The following is a 19746-nucleotide window of genomic DNA, read 5'->3' on the forward strand; positions in this document are numbered from 1 at the left end:
ACACTGTGGCCCGATCAGATGACACCCCCGGACAGGGCCAAACAGGGAGGATATAACCCCACCCACTTTGCCAAAGCACAGCCCCCACACCACTAGAGGGATATCCTCAACCACGAACTTACCATCCTGAGACAAGGCCGAGTATAGCCCTCAAAGATCTCCGCCACGGCACAACCCAAAAGGGGGTGCCAACCCAGACAGGAAGATCACATCAGTGACTCAACCCTCTCAAGTGACGCACCCCTCCTAGGGACGGTATGAAAGAGCCCTAGTAAGCCAGTGACTCAGCCCCTGTACTAGGGTTAGAGGCAGAGAATCCCAGTGGAAAGAGGGGAACCAGCCAGGCAGAGACAGCAAGGGCGGTTCGTTGCTCCAGAGCCTTTCCGTTCACCTTCACACTCCTGGGCCAGACTACACTCAATCATATCAATCACCCACTGAAGAGATGAGTCTTCAGTAAAGACTTAAAGGTTGAGACCGAGTTTGCGTCTCTCACATAAGTAGGCAGACCATTCCATAAAAATTGAGCTCTATAGGAGAAAGCCCTGCCTCCAGCTGTTTGCTTAGACAATCTAGGGACAATTAGGAGGCCTGCGTCTTGTGACCGTAGCGTACCTGTAGGTATGTACGGCGGGACCAAATCAGAGAGATAGGTAGGAGCAAGCCCATGTAATGCTTTGTAGGTTAGCAGTAAAACCTTGAAATCAGCCCTTGCCTTGACAGGAAGCCAGTGTAGGGAGGCTAGCACTGGAGTAATATATATTTTTTTGGTTCTAGTCAGGATTCTAGCAGCCGTATTTAGCACTAACTGAAGTTTATTTAGTGCTTTATCTGGGTTGCTGGAAAATAGAGCATTGCGGTAGTCTAACCTAGAAGTGACAAAAGCATGGATTAATTTTTCTGCATCATTTTTGGACAGAAAATTTTAGATGTTTGCAATGTTACGTAGATTGAAAAAAGCTGTCCTTGAAACAGTCTTGATATGTTCTTCAAAAGAGAGATCAGAGTCCAGAGTAACACCGAGGTCCTTCACAGTTTTATTTGAGACGGCTGTACAACCATTAAGATTAATTGTCAGATTCAACAGAAGACCTCTTTGTTTCTTGGGACCTAGAACAAGCATCTCTGTTTTGTCCGAGTTTAAAAGTAGAAAGTTTGCAGCCATCCACTTCCTTATGTCTGAAACACATGCTTCTAGCGAGGGCAATTTTGGGGCTTCACCATGTTTCATTGAAATGTACAGCTGTGTGTCATCCGCATAGCAGTGAAAGTTAACATTATGTTTTCAAATGACATCCCCAAGAGGTAAAATATATAGTGAAAACAATAGTGGTCCTAAAATGGAACCTTGAGGAACACCGAAATTTACAGTTGAAATTTACACCTTTGTTGTCTCAATGACATTCAAGGCCATTTTGAAAAAAGTTTTTAAACTTGTTCCACATGAGCAAGTCTGACCACAAGTCAGCGACCATTATGATAACACACCAAATGCGATTGATGGATCCTTTTTGTCTTCTTCTAAAAGTATTTTGGTATTTGTTTCATCAGTCCATTGTTGATATAGTCCCAAAATGTTTTGCATCATGCAAAATGCATGGTACTGGCTGTATCTCTATATTTTGAAAGTTATATATCTTTAAAACTTGATTGCTGACATGCAAAACATTTTGGGACTATATCAACAATGGACTGATGAAACAAATACCAAAATACTTTTAGAAGAAGTTTTGGGGGGGAGTTTTCCTTTTAAATGGAAAGAAATCCAAGAGTAACTGAAAGTTATCAGATTGCGTTACTGAGCTTGGGTAATCCAAAAGTTACATCACTGATTACAATTCCTGACATGTAACTAGTAACTTAACTAACGCATTACATTTAGAAAGTATCTCTCTCTCTCACTCTGTGTTGCGTCCTTGGGATTCTAGTCCTTGCACTTCTGAAGGCGGGCTACCTCTAATTCCCCTCAGTGGCCTATTAGCCTAAAAAAGCGATGAGATCGCACAAATAACCAGTGTGAAGTGCAATATAGCTGTGTTCTTTTCCCGGAATCGACTGCGCAAAAAAAAATCGCATCTACAGTCAGTTTTCCATTTTTGTGCTTCATAGCCTAAACGCAGGGCTGTTAGTAACCTACTCGGTATTCCTTCACACAATTGTGGGGGTGGGGTACTCATGTGCAAAGATGTGAGACAAGAGACAGGTGATGCGCTCTCTGCATGCATCCTGTCTTCAACAGGGGGAGCACAGCCACGGAACGAACGGTCGAACAGCATGAGGTGAGGGATTCTTCCACTCGTCATATATAAGCAGAACAGGGACCATGCAAGCAACCGAGTGGAGATTTGAGCAGCTGTATCATCATACGGATCATTCAGGCATCCTTTCACTCTAAAAGCGTTCTCTTTTTACCGACGTTGAATGACGAGGCGGAATGGCAGGTGGACGTCGAGGACTTGTGGCCCCACAAAACACTTTTCTTGAGAACATCGTCCGAAGATCCAATGGTAGGAATGTGTTCGTTTTTATTTTGTAGGAAGAAACACTGTGGATGATAGTCTATTGTCCAATCATTGAAAAACATTGAATAAATTCAAACAAAAACACTCAGGACAACTAACCGATATTTGACACTAGTCATTCATTGTAAAACGTTTTTTTGCTGATTAGCCTATTTGATTTATACATTTATACAGCCAGCATGCTATGCAAAGAATGATTCAACAATTCAAACAATAATGGCATTTAATGGATGTTGTCTTTACAACGAACAACTCGAATAAATAGCTGTCTACAATTGGTATTCCTTACCAGTCAACTACTGTACTGCACCTAAACGGGAACTTTTGTTTTGGTTAATTACTTTATCTGTTTTTGACACTGTTTTTTGCCTCTTGCTTTAACCACTTTTCTTTTTAACTTTTCAGTTTGGACATTATCACATAGACAGACAGGTATTAACAGTGTTTTAAAGTGGTGTCATGTACCGTTTATGTTCCTACCCCAATCATCCACCATAGACTTGTTTGTGTTCTGTCGACCCATTTTTCTTATCCACTTTTTATCACATAGACCTCACTTGTGGTGAATAGCTTCACCCTCAAATATTCTTTGCACTTGCTTCCCAAGTTTTCATTCCTGATACTATCCTATGTGGGATATACTCTAGTAGATAAACTCCCTCCAGTTTCCCTACTACTCCCCATGTTTTCAAGGCGTTGTGTCTTGTGAAACATTATGTTTTGACATACCCAATGTCTGTGATGGTCTCATGACATTCTCATGTCGGTCTGTGTTGTCAATATGTATGAAGAATACATATTTTCTTAAGATAAGAGCGAGATTAAGTATACTATAAATACAAAATAAATCATAGTAGGAGTGTGGATTTAGGATCAGTGTTTATTGCCTTTTAGATCACAATGAATAAGATGACGGGGGACGTGATCCTAGATCAGCACTCCTGATCTGAAATTTTGGAATGGGGCAGCTAAGGTCGAAGGGCAAAACACCCAGCTGCTTCAAATGTGCTGGCTCATCACCTAGAACCGGGCCATTTAATGACACTGTGATGAATGTAGTCTTAAAAGTGACGCCTGATGTTTAAACACAACACAGCACCTTCTGAGGTCACTGCTACTGCTGCATCACTGCCAACCTAGCCAATGATAGACAATGTTATAATGATTGGCACCACTGACCCAGCCAATGATAATGTTAGTCAGGTTGCACTAAAACAGGCAAGACCCCATTTACCAGGTTAAAAGTTGTGGTACAATGGATATCGGCACCTGAATCTGTTCCGATACTATACAAGAGGGATATGTGGTGTTGTATCGTAACCTCTTTAAACAATGTTTAAGATTCAACTGGTTCAATGTAGTAGCTTTCTGCAAATGTAAAAGTATGCAATAATCAGGTTAATATTGACCGATAATACTGGCAGATGATGTATTGGTCAAATCGGCAACAGTGAAAGTGTTGGATTTTGTGTACAGCATATTGATTTCACTGTCCCGTTTTCCCTCTTCTCTCAACCTTGTTGCAGTAGCCTCGGATTCAATTTCCACAACAAGTAAAACATCTTTGCCAATATGCTGTATCATCATGGCAAAGCTTTAGATGCTTTCTTTCCCCTGTTTCTACAGTGGAGTTTGACATGTATTTCATGTCCAATAAACTCTACATTCACATACTATAGTTGGCAGTACATATTTAGAAGTATGGTAGTATATTAAGTATGCTTCAAACTTTATTTTACAATGCGCTAATTTGTCTGTTTGATATTTATCTAGATAGATGTAGATGGTAACAGTTATTACGCAACAATGTGCCGTAATGCTCAGTATTACAGTAATACTTGGTTTTTACCTAAATCTAACTTGTTGCTGACTACTAATATAATAATAATAATAATAATAATAATAATATATGCCATTTCGCAGACGCTTTTATCCAAAGTGACTTACAGTCCATGTGTGCATACATTCTACGTATGGGTGGTCCCGGGAATCGAACCCACTACCCTGGCGTTACAAGCGCCATGCTCTACCAACTGAGCTACAGAACCACAATTACTAATTTAGATTTTTTTTAAAATTGTATTTATAATCGTTTTATAGTGTACATTACACATGAATCAACATCAATATTACGATAATGCAACATCTATGTAAATGTACTGGGGTTAGTCAAAAGATCATTTGCACCTGTAATCCCAGGGAAGCTAAGGGCAGTTACACAGCCACAATACAAATACTCACTAAAACAATACAAAATACAAATACATTACATCCAATAATATATCATCCTAGCAACAATAACTTATTCGTAATAAAAAAAACTATCATCAACTGTCGTCTTACATACGAGGAACACAGATAACTTATGTGTACAGGTTTGGATAGATTTGAGCCATGTTTTTCAATTTCATTTTAAAAGTACAATAATGATTTCATGAAATGAAGACATGTAGTCCTACATCCAGGTACCTTTATGACTTCCAAGTCAAATAATGAGTTACAGACAGTTAATAGTTCTGTAGTAGTTTCTATCAGTTCTTTCTGAACAGGTTTTATGTTTTCCCTCCCTGGGCAGATACCAACTTTGTTCTGGGCAATGCCCAGATTGTGAACTGGCCCATTGTGTACAGCAACGACGGCTTCTGCAAGCTCTCCGGTTACCACCGTGCTGAGGTCATGCAGAAGAGTAGCACCTGCAGGTACTCACTTTGCTACTTATGACTGCATTATGGCACCACTGATTTTGTGGGTCAGCATTTTGTTTCACTGACAGCAATACTATACAGTAGAGTATAAATACAGTAACATATAGACATATCGGGCTGGTTTCCTGGACCCAGATTAAACCTACTCCTGGATTTAAAGGGGCAATCTGCATTTGGTACATCCATTTTTAGACTTAAATTATTATAATATATACCCAATGATTCTTGAATATAACTTACAGATACTGTCATACCCCATCAGAACCCCAAATAAAATCTGGTTTTATGCTTTTGTTTGTAAAGAATATTGTAAACAAACACTTTATAGCCTCAAAACACGGTTAAAACTATAATTTTAATATCACGGATGGTCAATTCTTGTATCCATAGCTCTGTCCATGAATTTGAGAGTGGTAACATTTCTCCAGCCCCATCCCACAGCTTGTTAACCAAAAAGAATGGCAGGGTGCCCACTTTATTGTTTGAACTACAGATTGCCCGATTTTAAAGTCATACTCAATGGAAAATATATAATAAGTGATTTTTAGTCCAGGAATAGACTTCATCTGGGTTCGAGACACAGTTTATAAACATACAGTATATTCTATACATTAGTAATCCTATTATTACTACATAACAAATAACATATTCTATATTCCTTTTGGACAATTTCAAGTTTACAATGTTTTTTCCATGCAAATTCGGGTTATTTCAGTCAACAGCAGTCAAGTGTTTTGGAATGGGAGAAAACAATATAGGCACTAAGGAATTCAAATATGCCTCTGAAGTAGCACACGTACAGTTGAAGTCGGAAGTTTACATACACTTAGGTTGGCGTCATTAAAACTCGTTTTTCAACCACTCCACAAATTTCTTGTTAAAAAACTATATTTTTGGTAAGTCAGTTAGGACATTTACTTTGTGCATGACACAAGTAATTTTCCCAACAATTGTTTACAGACAGATTATTTCACTTATCACTGTATCACAATTCCAGTGGGTCAGAAGTTTACATACACTAAGTTGACTGTGCCTTTAAACAGCTTGGAAAATTCCAGAAAATGATGTCATGGCTATAGAGGCTAATTGACATAATATGAGTCAATTGGAGGTGTACCTGTGGATGTATTTCAAGGCCTACCTTCAAACTCAGTGCCTCTTTGCTTGACATCATGGGAAAATCAAAAGAAATCAGCCAAGACGTCAGAAAAAAATTGTAGACCTCCACAAATCTGGTTCATCCATGGGTGCAATTTCCAAATGCCTGAAAGTACCACGTTCATCTGTACAAACAATAATACGCAAGTATAAACACCATGTAACCACGCAGCCGTCATACCGCTCAGGAAGGAGATGTGTTCTGTCTCCTAGAGATTAACGTACTTTGGTGTGGAAAGTGCAACTCAATACCAGAACAACAGCAAAGGACCTTGTGAAGATGCTGGAGGAAACCGGTACAAACGTATCTATATCCACAGTAAAACGAGTCCTATATCGACATAACCTGAAAGGCAGCTCAGCAAGGAAGAAGCCACTGCTCCAAAACCGCCATAAAAAAGTCAGATTACGGTTTACAACTGCACATGGGGACAAAGATCGTACATTTTGGAGAAATGTCCTCTGGTCTGATGAAACAAAAATAGAACTGTTTGGCCATAATGACCATCGTTATGTTTGGAGGAAAAAGGGCGAGGCTTGCAAGCCGAAGAACACCAACCGTGAAGCACGGGGGGGCAGCATCATGTTGTGGGCGTGCTTTACAAAATAGATGGCTTCATGAGGTAGGAAAATTATGTGGATATATTGAAGCAACATCTCAAGACATCGGTCAGGAAGTTAAAGCTTGGTCGCAAATGGGTCTTCCAAATGGACAATGACCCCAAGCATACTTCCAAAGTTGTGGCAAAATGGCTTAAGGACAACAAAGTCAAGGTATTGGAGTGGCCATCACAAAGCCCTTACCTCAATCCTATAGAAGATTTGTGGGCAGAACTGAAAAAGCATGTGTGAGCAAGGAGGCCTACAAACCTGATTCAGTTACACCAGCTCTGTCAGGAGGAATGGGCCAAAATTAATCAAATTAATTGTGGGAAGCTTATGGAAGGCTACCTGAAACGTTTGACCCAAGTTAGACAATTTAAAGGCAATGCTACCAAATACTATTTGAGTGTATATAAACTTCTGACCCACTGGGAATGTGATGAAAGAAATAAAAGCTGAAATAAATCATTCTCTCCACTATTATTCTGACATTTCACATTCTTAAAATAAAGTGGTGATCCTATCTGACCTAAGATAGGGAATTTTTACAAGGATTAAATGTCAGGAATTGTGAAAAACTGAGTTTAAATGTATTTGGATAAGGTGTATGTAAACTCCCGAATTCAATTGTATGTCAATTCAACATGACATTCGCTGTGACCAGTGCTTGTGCAGAGGCTTAACCATGTTGTTTATGAGCCACAATGTTTTTCGTGAGGCCTTTGTAACTGGGATAATTCGTTTCAAGAACAGTGTCACATCTGCCTAACTTCTGGTAGAATCTGAATGTATTATCCGGTTTTATTTGTTTTGTATGTAAATTAGCACCAACAATGCCATTTTCAGTTTCATGTATGGGGAGCTCACAGACAAGGAGACGGGTGAGAAAGTGCAACAGATCTTTGAGAATTATGAGATGAATTCGTTCGAAATTCTCATGTATAAGAAGAATCGTAAGTGTTTCTTTGCTCTCTGTTGATTGAATCATGTCAAATTCAATTGTTACATCAATTACTTATGAGATACATTAGAATATGAACAGATATCATAACGTGATTTTGTGTTTCCTACAGGGATGCCGGTGTGGTTCTTTGTTAAGATCGCTCCTATCAGGAATGAGCAGGACAAGGTGGTGTTGTTTCTGTGCACCTTCAGTGACATCACTGCATTCAAACAGCCCATTGAGGATGACTCTGTGAAAGGTTGGCGTGACCCTGAATTTCAGATAATCTAAGGAAGATTCTGTTTTAATGAGGACAGGATCAAGCTGAGGATAGTAGATACAATTGGTTTTAGACAGCTACAAATGTGGGTTGCTGACATTATTGAGAGAGAACACAGTGCATCATTTCATCTTACAACTTACATTTTTGTCTGATAATTTGAGCTTGTACTGTTGGACTTTCTCAGAATTCCAAATCAACTGCTAGCTAGCCATTGTTTTAGGCAGTTCATGCAGATCTGAAAGAAATGGATAGGTATAAGAATATGGTATTAGTTCCATTTGCCATCAAATTTGCTATGAATAATTTCTGTAATATTGAATACACCTAGTAAATCTTTTCAGATTTACAGATATGCCTACGTAGTAGTAGCTTGAAAATTCAGTTTGAATTTAGCTCACATTTGTTTAAATGCACCATGATTCAGTCTTGATTGTGGATATGGGTTGATTTGGTATTCCACATTTCTTTGACTCTGTCATTCAGGATGGGGTAAATTCGCTCGGCTCACTCGGGCCCTGACGAGCAGCCGGGGAGTGTTGCAGCAGCTGGCGCCCACCGTCCACAAGGGCGAGAACGTCCACAAGCACTCTCGTCTGGCTGAGGTAGAGTGTGTGCTGCTGTCCCCGTTGATAAGCACTCATCTGCCTAAGTGTTTCTGGAAGGAGCACCCATCTCATATTTCCAAGCCCACTTCTGTTTAGCTTCAAATGAAATGCCTAATCCTGTCCCCATACTCGCTCACTACTTCTGAGCTAAAAGAAGTGTCTTTCCATTCCCAAAGCAGTAGACCACAAACCCGTGGCCACCTGGGTAACTGTAACTCTGCAGACAGACACAACTCTAATATGAATGATCACTCTATATATTGTCCTGACCATAAATCCTTATGGCAGAAGTCCCCAATTACATTCAGCAGTGGACTTGAGCGCATGGTCGGGGGGCAGGAATGCATTTGTACGCATTTGACCGCAAGAAGCCGAAACAGATATTGTATTTGACAAAGAATTTGTCCCGTCGGGGAACTCTGACCTATGACCTTTGCTGTGGAGATGTGTAACCTAAATGTACATTTACATTACTAATTTAGCAGACTCTCTCATCCAGAGTGACTTATAACCAGTGCACTCACTTATAATCAGTGCGTAAAAGGGCAGAGATGTCAGCAGGAGCAGGATTCAATTAAATCTGCTTCAGCAATGTTTGACTTGTTTATGGACTTGATTATTATTGGCACACTTACACTTTTTTTTACTCTGAATAATGCAGCCGTCTATGCTACAGTCTACAGTGTATATACCATACAACAATACTGGTTTGATTGAATAGTCCTTAGTCCTCTGAAAATCCCTAGGCTGGAAATAAAGTTGAGTCCTCTGATATCCCAAGGGGACTGATTGTTTGGGCAGATCATCTTCTGGGACTAGTCCAAGATGTCTTACCACCACCATCTTCTAGCAACATCCTGTTTCTTGAAAAATGGTGGAAAAGCTAATTGTGTTTAGATGGTCAGATAAGGTGCTCTGTTTACTAATGGGAAGATGAGCTTGCTACTGTAGCTTAGATAAAACAAAATTGGCTACAGTTTGTTTATTTGTTGATCCTGGAAAGTTACATGAATTTATTTACAAAATATGTTAAGGGAGAGAGGAATTCCACTGTTTGTATGTTATATTGATTGGGATAGAGAGTTATGTCACACTATCCAAGAGATAGTGAGAGATGAAATCAAGGCAACACTGAACTGTCTTTGTGCGGTCCAAAAGACTACAGAATGTGGTCATTATATTGTCATGACTTACTATTTTATATTATGAGTGTTATGTCAAAGTTATCGCTAACAAACAATAAGAGACCTTGTCATAACAAACTAAAATGTTATCATATTTTTATGTACACTAGGTAAAAAATGCATACCTGAAATGGTGAATAGCAGGAGAAACAGATGACACACTGGTTCCACCAGGCTTATTCAAGGTAGCTAGCTGCCAAAACACTGACTCATTCATGACTTGTTACCAACTGTTTCTTAACCAAAAACTTAGGTTCTCCAGCTGGGCTCAGACATCCTCCCCCAGTACAAGCAGGAGACGCCTAAAACTCCTCCCCACATCATCCTCCACTACTGCGCCTTCAAGACCACCTGGGACTGGGTCATCCTCATCCTGACCTTCTACACAGCCATCATGGTGCCCTACAACGTCTCATTCAAGGTCTAAACTCTCTTCAACTACCCACTAACCCTAACCTTAACCCTTACTCTAAACCCCAAACCGAACCTTAGCAAGTTGTTTTGGGGGGATTTTTATTTTGTTGTGTGTACTTTTATTGACTATGTACCAGCTGTAAAGTAATTTGCCACTCAGGGATAACTTATATTCATTCTCTACTCAACTCCTTAAGTAATAAAGATTCTCTACTCAACTACTTAAGTAACAAATATTATCTACTCTACTACTTAAGTAACAAATATTCTCTACTCTACTACTTAAGTAAAAAATATTATCTACTCTACTACTTAAGTAACAAATATTATCTACTCTACTACTTAAGTAACAAATATTCTCTACTCTACTACTTAAGTAACAAATATTCTCTACTCTACTACTTAAGTAACAAATATTATCTACTCTACTACTTAAGTAATAAAGATTCTCTACTCTACTACTTAAGTAACAAATATTCTCTACTCTACTACTTAAGTAATAAAGATTCTCTACTCTACTACTTAAGTAACAAAGATTCTCTACTCTAATCCTCCAGACCAAGCAGAACAACGTCACCTGGCTGGTGGTGGACAGCATCGTGGACGTCATCTTTCTGGTGGACATCGTGCTCAACTTCCATACCACGTTTGTGGGGCCAGCCGGAGAGGTCATCTCGGACCCCAAGCTGATCCGGATGAACTACGTCAAGACGTGGTTCGTCATCGACCTGCTCTCCTGCCTGCCGTACGACGTCATCAACGCCTTTGAGAACGTTGATGAGGTCAGTGGTTTGTTTGCTAACTGGGGTCTGTGTGTTTGTGGATGGATGGATATGAATGAAGACACACAGACAGACACACAAATAGACACACACACAGACACACATATTGTTTATGGATCTGGAAAGCTTACCACATCGTTGACTCTTGGAAAGCTCGCCACATCATTATAGCGTAATAGACACCGACTGGACTTCTCAGCAGTAGAAATGTCATCCCCTGCAGTTGCCTAATGGTCGCTGGGAAATACTGTGAATAGAGGCTAAAAAGTCAGACAAGATCCCTCTAACATATTAAAAAGAACATAGGAATTGGAGGCTGGTAAAACAGCACATTTTTCTGATGCCTCTTCGAGACATTCTGTAGTATACAACACTGTAATCAAACTTGGCACACAGGCCTTTGTAGGATGGTCCAGATCGTCTTGATCCACACGCTAGTCTTGATAACCTTAAAGTAATCAACAGATGCTGCAAGTGATACCATTCTAACCTACGCCCAAGTACAGTATTATCAGAGTAATACGATCTGTACTACAGAAGGCACAGATAAAGGTCAATATTACATTTAAAGAATGAATAAACACACGCTTCAAGGGTCAAACAACTAACATTGTTAGCCAATTATAGCTTAATTAACAAGTCAAAACACTGCTTTTGCCCTTTGGGCATTGTAACTTAGAACCAAAACAAAAGTGCAGAAACCACCATATTTCCTGGCCACCTCTCCAGTGTTATGTGCTGTTCTGTTGTGTGCCTGTTGTTGCACGAATTGTGGTGTGGCGAAAGATTATAGCACCCCCACAGTGAGCTCCCACAAAGCCTGTGGGCGCTGCATGTGCCTTTGCTGCACTTGTCAACGCAGGTTATCCTTCCTTTTCATTCGGTGCTGTGCTTCAGATACAAGCATCGTGCAGCTAGCATCCATTCTGCTCCTCTGAAGCAAAGGCTTTCAGCACAGTGACCTTGTTGTATTCACAATTGTAGCGATATACAATTGTAGTGAGACATTCAAGTTGCCACAGGGACACATTTCAGCGTTTTGTGGTTGAAAGTAATTGCATTATGAATGTGTCCCTGGTGAACTGAAAATAGCTTGATGCAGTTGGTTCACACACGTCGTGGAGGCGGATGCGAGCAGAGGCTTGTGAGATTACATAAACCGCACTGCATTATGTGCTTGCCTTCAGTACTAAATGTAGATTCACCCTTTCGGGAAGCGCCTGGTACTTCTCAGCCTCTCTGTACAGTATGCCACGCTGTCTTAAATGTTTTAGGGAATCTAGATTTGATGAGCCGTTGATTTCACATCACATTTTGACGTTTGAAGACACCAAGAGCTTGATTCAAATTGAGCAAGCAAAAGAGGATAATGGGATTTTTGATAAAGCCACATACGAGTGACTCATTCAAATGCTGGAATTAAATGTGTCATCTCCAAATGAATCAGAAACCCGTCCTCCCTAGTACTCTTTCACATACCATTATCGGAGTAAGATCCTGGAACATTAATTTTGGGTGCCTGCTCCGTGCCCATCAATGAAAACAAAAGTAACCCCAGGCTAAATTAATTCCAATACTGTACTTTCCAAAGGTCGGTCCAGGACTCAAATAATTGTTATTCTGTCACACGGCAGTGTGGAATTCTTCACTAAACCAGCTTCTGTAGCAAAGTGATGTTTTGTAGAAGTAGCATGTTGTAAAGCATACCCTCCGGCTATTATTTTATTTTATTGCTAATGGCATTGTATTCATTATCACCAACACAACAGGGAACTGCACCATGGTACCAAATCCATATGCAGAATATACTGTACAGTGTTTTAGGGAGTGGAGTTCCACAGGGTTCACTGTTGAGACCCTTCCAGTTTATCTTTAATCAATGAATGAACAGTTGTCTAAGGTACTGCATCTCAGTGCTTGAGGCGTCACTACAGACACCCTGGTTCGACCCTGGTTCGATTCCAGGCCGTATCTCAAAAGGCCATGATTGGGAGTCCCATAAGGCGGCACACATTTGGCCCAGCATCTCGTCCAGGTTTGGCCGGTGTAGGACGTCAATGTAAATAAGAATTTGTTCTTAACTGACATGCGTAGTTAAATAAAGGTTAAATTTAAAAAATTAAAATTAAAATTACTTTTCATTCTCTCTCTAAGCCTAACCATTCCCCTCTTATTTTCTACACATCAGGGCATCAGCAGTCTCTTCAGCTCCCTCAAAGTAGTCCGTCTGCTTCGCTTGGGCCGGGTGGCCCGTAAACTGGACCACTATATTGAGTACGGGGCCGCTGTCCTGGTCCTGCTGGTGTGCGTCTTTGGCCTGGCCGCCCACTGGTTGGCCTGCATCTGGTACAGCATCGGCGACTACGAGGTCATCGACGAGAACACCAACAGTGTGAGGATGGACAGCTGGCTCTACATATTGAGCGAATCGGTGGGGACGCCGTACCGCTTCAACGCCAGTGGCTCCGGTAGGTGGGAGGGCGGGCCAAGCAAGGACTCGGTCTACATCACTTCCCTGTACTTCACTATGACCAGCCTGACCAGCATCGGCTTCGGCAACATCGCCCCCACCACCGACGGAGAAAAGCTCTTCGCCGTGGCAATGATGATGATCGGATGTGAGTAAGAGCCCTACCCATGAAATTTCACACTGTCATCAAAGGAGGCTGGTAGGCTGTAACGGCTGGAATGGAACACATTGAACTTTATCAAAACCGTGTTTGATACCTTGTCACCGATTCCATTCCAGTCATTACAATTATATCTCCTCCCACCAGCCTCCTCTGACTGCCGTGTTATCTTTATGAAAAACACAATTTCATTAAGAAATACCATACCAGATGTGTCCACTGCTTCTTCAAGGAGAGGTATTGTTAACAGGCCAGTATGTCTCTGAATCCTTGATGAATTCAGTAGAAGATAGCATGCTGTTTAATGTACTTACTATACAACTCAATCACAGCTAAATTTACCATTAAGTTATTACAGAAAAATGCTTGATTGAAGCATTTATGAACATTGTGATGGTTCATTGTGATGGTTGTGATGGTTCCGAAAAGACAAAGGTTGCGAATTTCACATGGTGCTTAAGGTTTATTATGAGTATGCCAATTTGTTTAATTTTGTGCTGTGAAGATTGTACATATCTAAAGAGGATTTTCAAATGCTTTCATCCATTTTAAGCTGGCAACTGAGTGATTCATCGTGTGCCCATGGTTATTCCTTCTACTGGAGATGCGATTGACACAGTTTTGTCCCGGTCCTATTGTGGAACAAATTGCATTCTCAAAAACGCAGGCCTCAAGATTGGGAAATATGATGGATTGCATAAAGGAAAAAGAGTTCTGTTTTGTCTTTTTAGGTCAAGTTGAGACTTTCATTATCTCCCTGGAAATAGACATAAAATGTGATAGGACTGGACCAACTGTGGCAGGCATCATCAATTTGCGTGCTAGCGTCTTGCTCGAAGTTTGCCAGTATAAAGAAGTTTGTTTAACATGACTATGGACAGACCAGTAAACTTCAACATTCCTGTGAAATATCACAGTTGCCGAATAATAAAGCAAGCGTGATCTGCACCTTTCAACTACTATTCCATCCCAAAATGCATTGCTGACCATTTAGCATACATTATGATCCATACTGACTTGCTATCATAGTGACTTTGTATCAATTTCTGATTGTGAATCAAAACCACAATCCTGGTGTTCGAAGCATCACACTCCAACCAACAGAACCTCATCTTATTTAGCTTTTAATACATACGGTACACTGTCAAGGTTGTTTTCAACATGGGGGAAAGTTATCCAGCTCAGGAGATCAATTTGAGTAAAAAACAACAATGCAATGTTATGTTGTTAAATTATAAGACACATGGTATAACTTGAGTGAAGAAGTTTTGCTATAATGGTATAACTCACAAGTGAAGCAGTTTTTAGATTTTTTCCTCAACACATATATGCAGCATTGTTGTGTTGGTGTTGCAGGTGAGGGGGAGTATAAAGAGGTTTGCTTAGCACCTCGGGGAGAGACTGGCTCTGACCAGAGGTGACAGTGATGCAGGGTGGCAGATGATAAGGGAAGCGAGAGTGATGGGGGGCGCTTGGGGGTCATGCTGCTATTCCTCAGTTGTGGGAAGACAGTCTGCCACCCACAGCCTGGAAGCTGGACAGAAGCTTAGTCATGCAATATGTTGCCAGTTGAGTTGCCTGCCTGCCTGCCTGCCTGCGTGCGTGCGTGCGTGCGTGTGTGTGTGTGTGTGTGTGTGTGTGTGTTATGGGTTGGATTTCGTTTGTGTCTTGGTCTTTTTGTGAGGCAGTATGTACTGTATTTTCTGTATGTGTATTTGAATATGTGTGCTTGTTTAGGTCTTGACAAATACATTAGTCACTATTCTGCTAATCTTAGCCCCAAAAAGAGCAGTCATAATTGTGCAAACTGGTGCCGTAAAACACGGAGGTCCACTCACCCCCGTTGCATTTTGGCGGTGTCCAGAGCTTATGACACGACAGTCTCTGTGGCGGTGTGACAAGATGTTCCTGGCTGTCACAGGGGTCTTGTCTCAGTGCAGCCAGCCGTGTCATACCCTTCTGTGTCCCCATATGCACACCAACCCTCCTCTCCTGCTCCTCTCTCTCCCACAAGGCTTGTTAACTGTTTATATACACTGAGTATACATTTAGAAACACCTGCTCTTTCCATGACAGACTGACCAGGTGATCCAGGTGAAAGCAATGATCCCTTATTGATGTCATTTGCTAAATCCACTTCAGTGTAGATGGAGTGGAGACAGGTTAAACAAGGATTTTTAAGCCAAGAGACAATTGAGACATGGATTGTGTATTCATAGGGTGAGTGGGCAAGACAAAATATTTAAAGGAAAATGCATCATACCGGGATGATTTCTGTAGTTAGGTTACATATCTAGAAAACCTGATGGCTGACAAGCAAAACTTTTCAGGACTATGTCAACAATGGATTAATGAAACAAATACCAAAATATAGTTTTTGGGTAGAATTTTAAAGGGGTATGGGGGGGGGGGGGGGGGTGAGAGTAAGCTGAGAGTTAGTTAATACTAATAATTTCAAATTGAAGTCATGTTCTCTTTTGGGCCAGTAATGGTGACTTTTTTCATCCTCAGTGTTGTGCCCAATAGACTACATTATGGAAATGTTATGCAGATGCTTCCAGGTATTGCCTTTTCAAAATGTCAACCAGTTGCTTTGCATGTGAATAGTAAACTGATTATTTTGTCATAGTGCGCATTTTCCCTTCTTTGACTCATTGCTCGCTCAGTGGGAGCTGTCACTTCTGTGATGCGCCCAAGGGGAGGGGAGTACAGGACTCAACCCATTCTGAAAAGAAATATGAGCTAAATCAGGGAGACTTGGCTAAAGACCATGGGTATTATGTATCAGCATAATGATGCCAATGTAGTGCATTGAAATACATTTTATGAGCCCATATGACCCCCTGATAAAATCCTAGTGCCAGTTAAACTGAGTTGTCAGCCATTTGAAGTCAGTTGAAAAATGCCAAGTAGAATTTTTGTTCTGGCGCTTGGCACCCAGGGCCAGTACAGGATGACAGGGGACCCCTTAGGTAGGTTGACTGACATCCTGCCTACCCCTAAAAAGAAGATTCAATGGAGATTTTGATTCATGCAACTGCCACTATAGGCACTATTGACATTGTCAAGAGGTTTGGAACTTTTGGTGTAAATCGCAAGGTAGCTGGTTCAAATCAAATCAAATTCTATTGGTCACATACACATATTTAGCAGATGTTATTGCGGGTGTAGCGAGATGCTTGTGTTCCTAGCTCCAACAGTGCAGTAGTATCTAACAAGTCACAATAATGCACACAAATCTAAAAGTAAAATAATGGAATTAAGAAATACACTGCTCAAAAAAATAAAGGGAACACTAAAATAACACATCCTAGATCTGAATGAATGAAATATTCTTATTAAATACTTTTTTCTTTACATAGTTGAATGTGCTGACAACAAAATCACACAAAAATTATCAATGGAAATCAAATTTATCAACCCATGGAGGTCTGGATTTGGAGTCAGACTCAAAATTAGTGGAAAACCACACTACAGGCTGATCCAACTTTGATGTAATGTCCTTAAAACACGTCTAAATGAGGCTCAGTAGTGAGTGTGGACTCCACGTGCCTGTATGACCTCCCTACAATGCCTGGGCATGCTCCTGATGAGGTGGCGGATGGTCTCCTGAGGGATCTCCTCCCAGACCTGGACTAAAGCATCTGCCAACTCCTGGACAGTCTGTGGTGCAACATGGCGTTGGTGGATGGAGTGAGACATGATGTCCCAGATGTGCTCAATTGGATTCAGGTCTGGGGAACGGGCGGGCCAGTCTATAGCATCAATGCCTTCCTCTTGCAGGAACTGCTGACACACTCCAGCCACATGAGGTCTAGCATCGTCTTGCATTAGGAGGAACCCAGGGCCAACCGCATCAGCATATGGTCTCACAAGGGGTCTGAGGATCTCATCTCGGTACCTAATGGCAGTCAGGCTACCTCTGGTGAGTACATGGAGGGCTGTGCGGCCCCCCAAAGAAATGCCACCCCACACCATGACTGACCCACCGCCAAACGGGTCATGCTGGAGGATGTTGCAGGCACGTCTGTCACATGTGCTCAGTGTGAACCTGCTTTCATCTGTGAAGAGCACAGGGCGCCAGTGTCAAATTTGGCAATCTTGGTGTTCTCTGGCAAATGCCAAACATCCTGCACGGTGTTGGGCTGTAAGCACAACCCCCACCTGTGGACGTCGGGCCCTCATACCACCCTTATGGAGTCTGTTTCTGACCGTTTGAGCAGACACATGCACATTTGTGGCCTGCTGGAGGTCATTTTGCAGGGCTCTGGCAGTGCTCCTCCTGCTCCTCCTTGCACAATGGCAGAGGTAGCGGTCCTGCTGCTGGGTTGTTGGCCTCCAACGGCCTCCTCCACGTATCCTGATGTACTGGCCTGTCTCCTGGTAGCGCCTCCATGCTCTGGACACTACGCTGACAGACACAGCAAACCTTCTTGCCACAGCTCGCATTGATGTGCCATCCTGGATGAGCTGCACTACCTGAGCCACTTGTGTGGGTTGTAGACTCCGTCTCATGCTACCACAAGAGTGAAAGCACCGCCAGCATTCAAAATTGACCAAAACATCAGCCAGGAAGCATAGGGACTGAAAAGTGGTCTGTAGTCACCACCTGCAGAACCACTCCTTTATTGGGGGTGTCTTGCTAATTGCCTATAATTTCCACCTGTTGTCTATACCATTTGCACAACAGCATGTGACATTGATTGTCAATCAGTGTTGCTTCCTAAGTGGACAGTTTGATTTCACAGAAGTGTGATTGACTTGGAGTTACATTGTGTTGTTTAAGTGTTCCCTTTTATTTTTTTGAGCAGTGTATATAAATATTAGGACGAGCAATGTCGGAGTGGCATTGACTAAAATACAGTAGAATAGAAAACAGTACATACATATGAACTGATCAAAGCAGTATGTAGTGACTAGTGTTCCGTTAATAAAGTGACCAGTGATTCCACGTCTATGTATATAGGGCTACAGCTTCTAAGGTGCGGGGTTGAGTAACCGGGTGGTGCTTGGCTAGTGATGGCTATTTAACAGTCAGGTAGCCTTGAGCCTTGTTTTTCAGTCTCTTGGTCCCAGGTTTGATGCACCTGTACTGACCTCGCCTTCTGGATGATAGCGGGGTGAACAGCCCCTGGCTCGGGTGGGGCCTTCCTGTGACATCTCGTGCTGTAGGTATCCTGGAGGGCAGGCAGTGTGCCTCCAGTGATGCGTTGGGCAGACCGCACCACCCTCTGGAGAGCCCTGTGGTTGTGGGCGGCGATACAGACCGACAGGATGCTCTCAATTGTGCATCTGTAAAAGCCAAATTTCTTCAGCCTCCCGAGATTGAAGAGGTGCTGTTGCGCCTAATTCACCACACTCTCTGTGTGGGTGGACCATTTCAGATTGTCAGTGAAGTGTACGCAGAGGAACTTGAAGCTTTTCACCTTCTCCATTGCGGTCCCGTCGATGTGGATAGGGGCGTGCTCCCTCTGCTGTTTCCTGAAGTCCATGATCAGCACCTTCGTGCTGAGGTTATTGTCCTGGCATCACTCCGCCAGGACCCTCACCTCCCTGTTGGCCGTCTCGTCATTGTTGGTAATCAGACCTACTACTGTTGTGTCTTCTGCAAACGTGATGATTGAGTTGGAGGCGTGTGTGGCCAAGCAGTCATGGGTGAACAGGGAGTACAGGAGGGGGCTGAGCAGACACCCTTGTGGGGCCCCTGTGTTGAGGTTCAGCGAAGGACCCAGTTGCACAGGGACCCAGTTGCATAGGGCTGGGTTCAGGCGCAGGGCCCCAAGCTTAATGATGAGCTTGGAGGATACTATGGTGTTGAAGGCTGAGCTATAGTCAATGAACAGCATTCTTACATAGATATTCCTCTTGTCCAGATGGGATAGGGCAGTGTGCAGTGCGATGGTTCAAGCCTAACACA

At 42.0% G+C, this 19746-nt stretch overlaps 1 protein-coding gene across 8 annotated transcripts in view; it reads left to right on the forward strand.

Moving 5' to 3' along the window:
• Positions 1–19746, forward strand: part of LOC118365070 (potassium voltage-gated channel subfamily H member 1-like) — a 100454-nt gene that overhangs the window by 27100 nt on the left and 53608 nt on the right. For 2 of the 8 annotated variants that reach the window (XR_008088485.1, XR_008088486.1), the window contains exons 1-9: positions 1982–2507; positions 2928–2954; positions 5098–5221; positions 7835–7941; positions 8062–8190; positions 8698–8816; positions 10257–10424; positions 10975–11199; positions 13388–13817. Coding sequence is in view for 6 of the 8 variants with exons in the window: in XM_052490664.1 (XP_052346624.1) it covers positions 2435–2507; positions 2928–2954; positions 5098–5221; positions 7835–7941; positions 8062–8190; positions 8698–8816; positions 10257–10424; positions 10975–11199; positions 13388–13817 (1402 nt within the window). In the remaining 2 variants the exon portion in view is untranslated. Of the gene's footprint in view, positions 1–1977; positions 2508–2927; positions 2955–5097; positions 5222–7834; positions 7942–8061; positions 8191–8697; positions 8817–10256; positions 10425–10974; positions 11200–13387; positions 13818–19746 lie in introns of those variants that run through there. The other 6 variants (XM_052490664.1, XM_052490660.1, XM_052490663.1 and 3 more) reach the window with 6 other exon arrangements.

This window comes from Oncorhynchus keta, chromosome 32, assembly GCF_023373465.1.
Source record: "Oncorhynchus keta strain PuntledgeMale-10-30-2019 chromosome 32, Oket_V2, whole genome shotgun sequence".
Classification (NCBI taxonomy): Eukaryota; Metazoa; Chordata; class Actinopteri; order Salmoniformes; family Salmonidae; genus Oncorhynchus; species Oncorhynchus keta.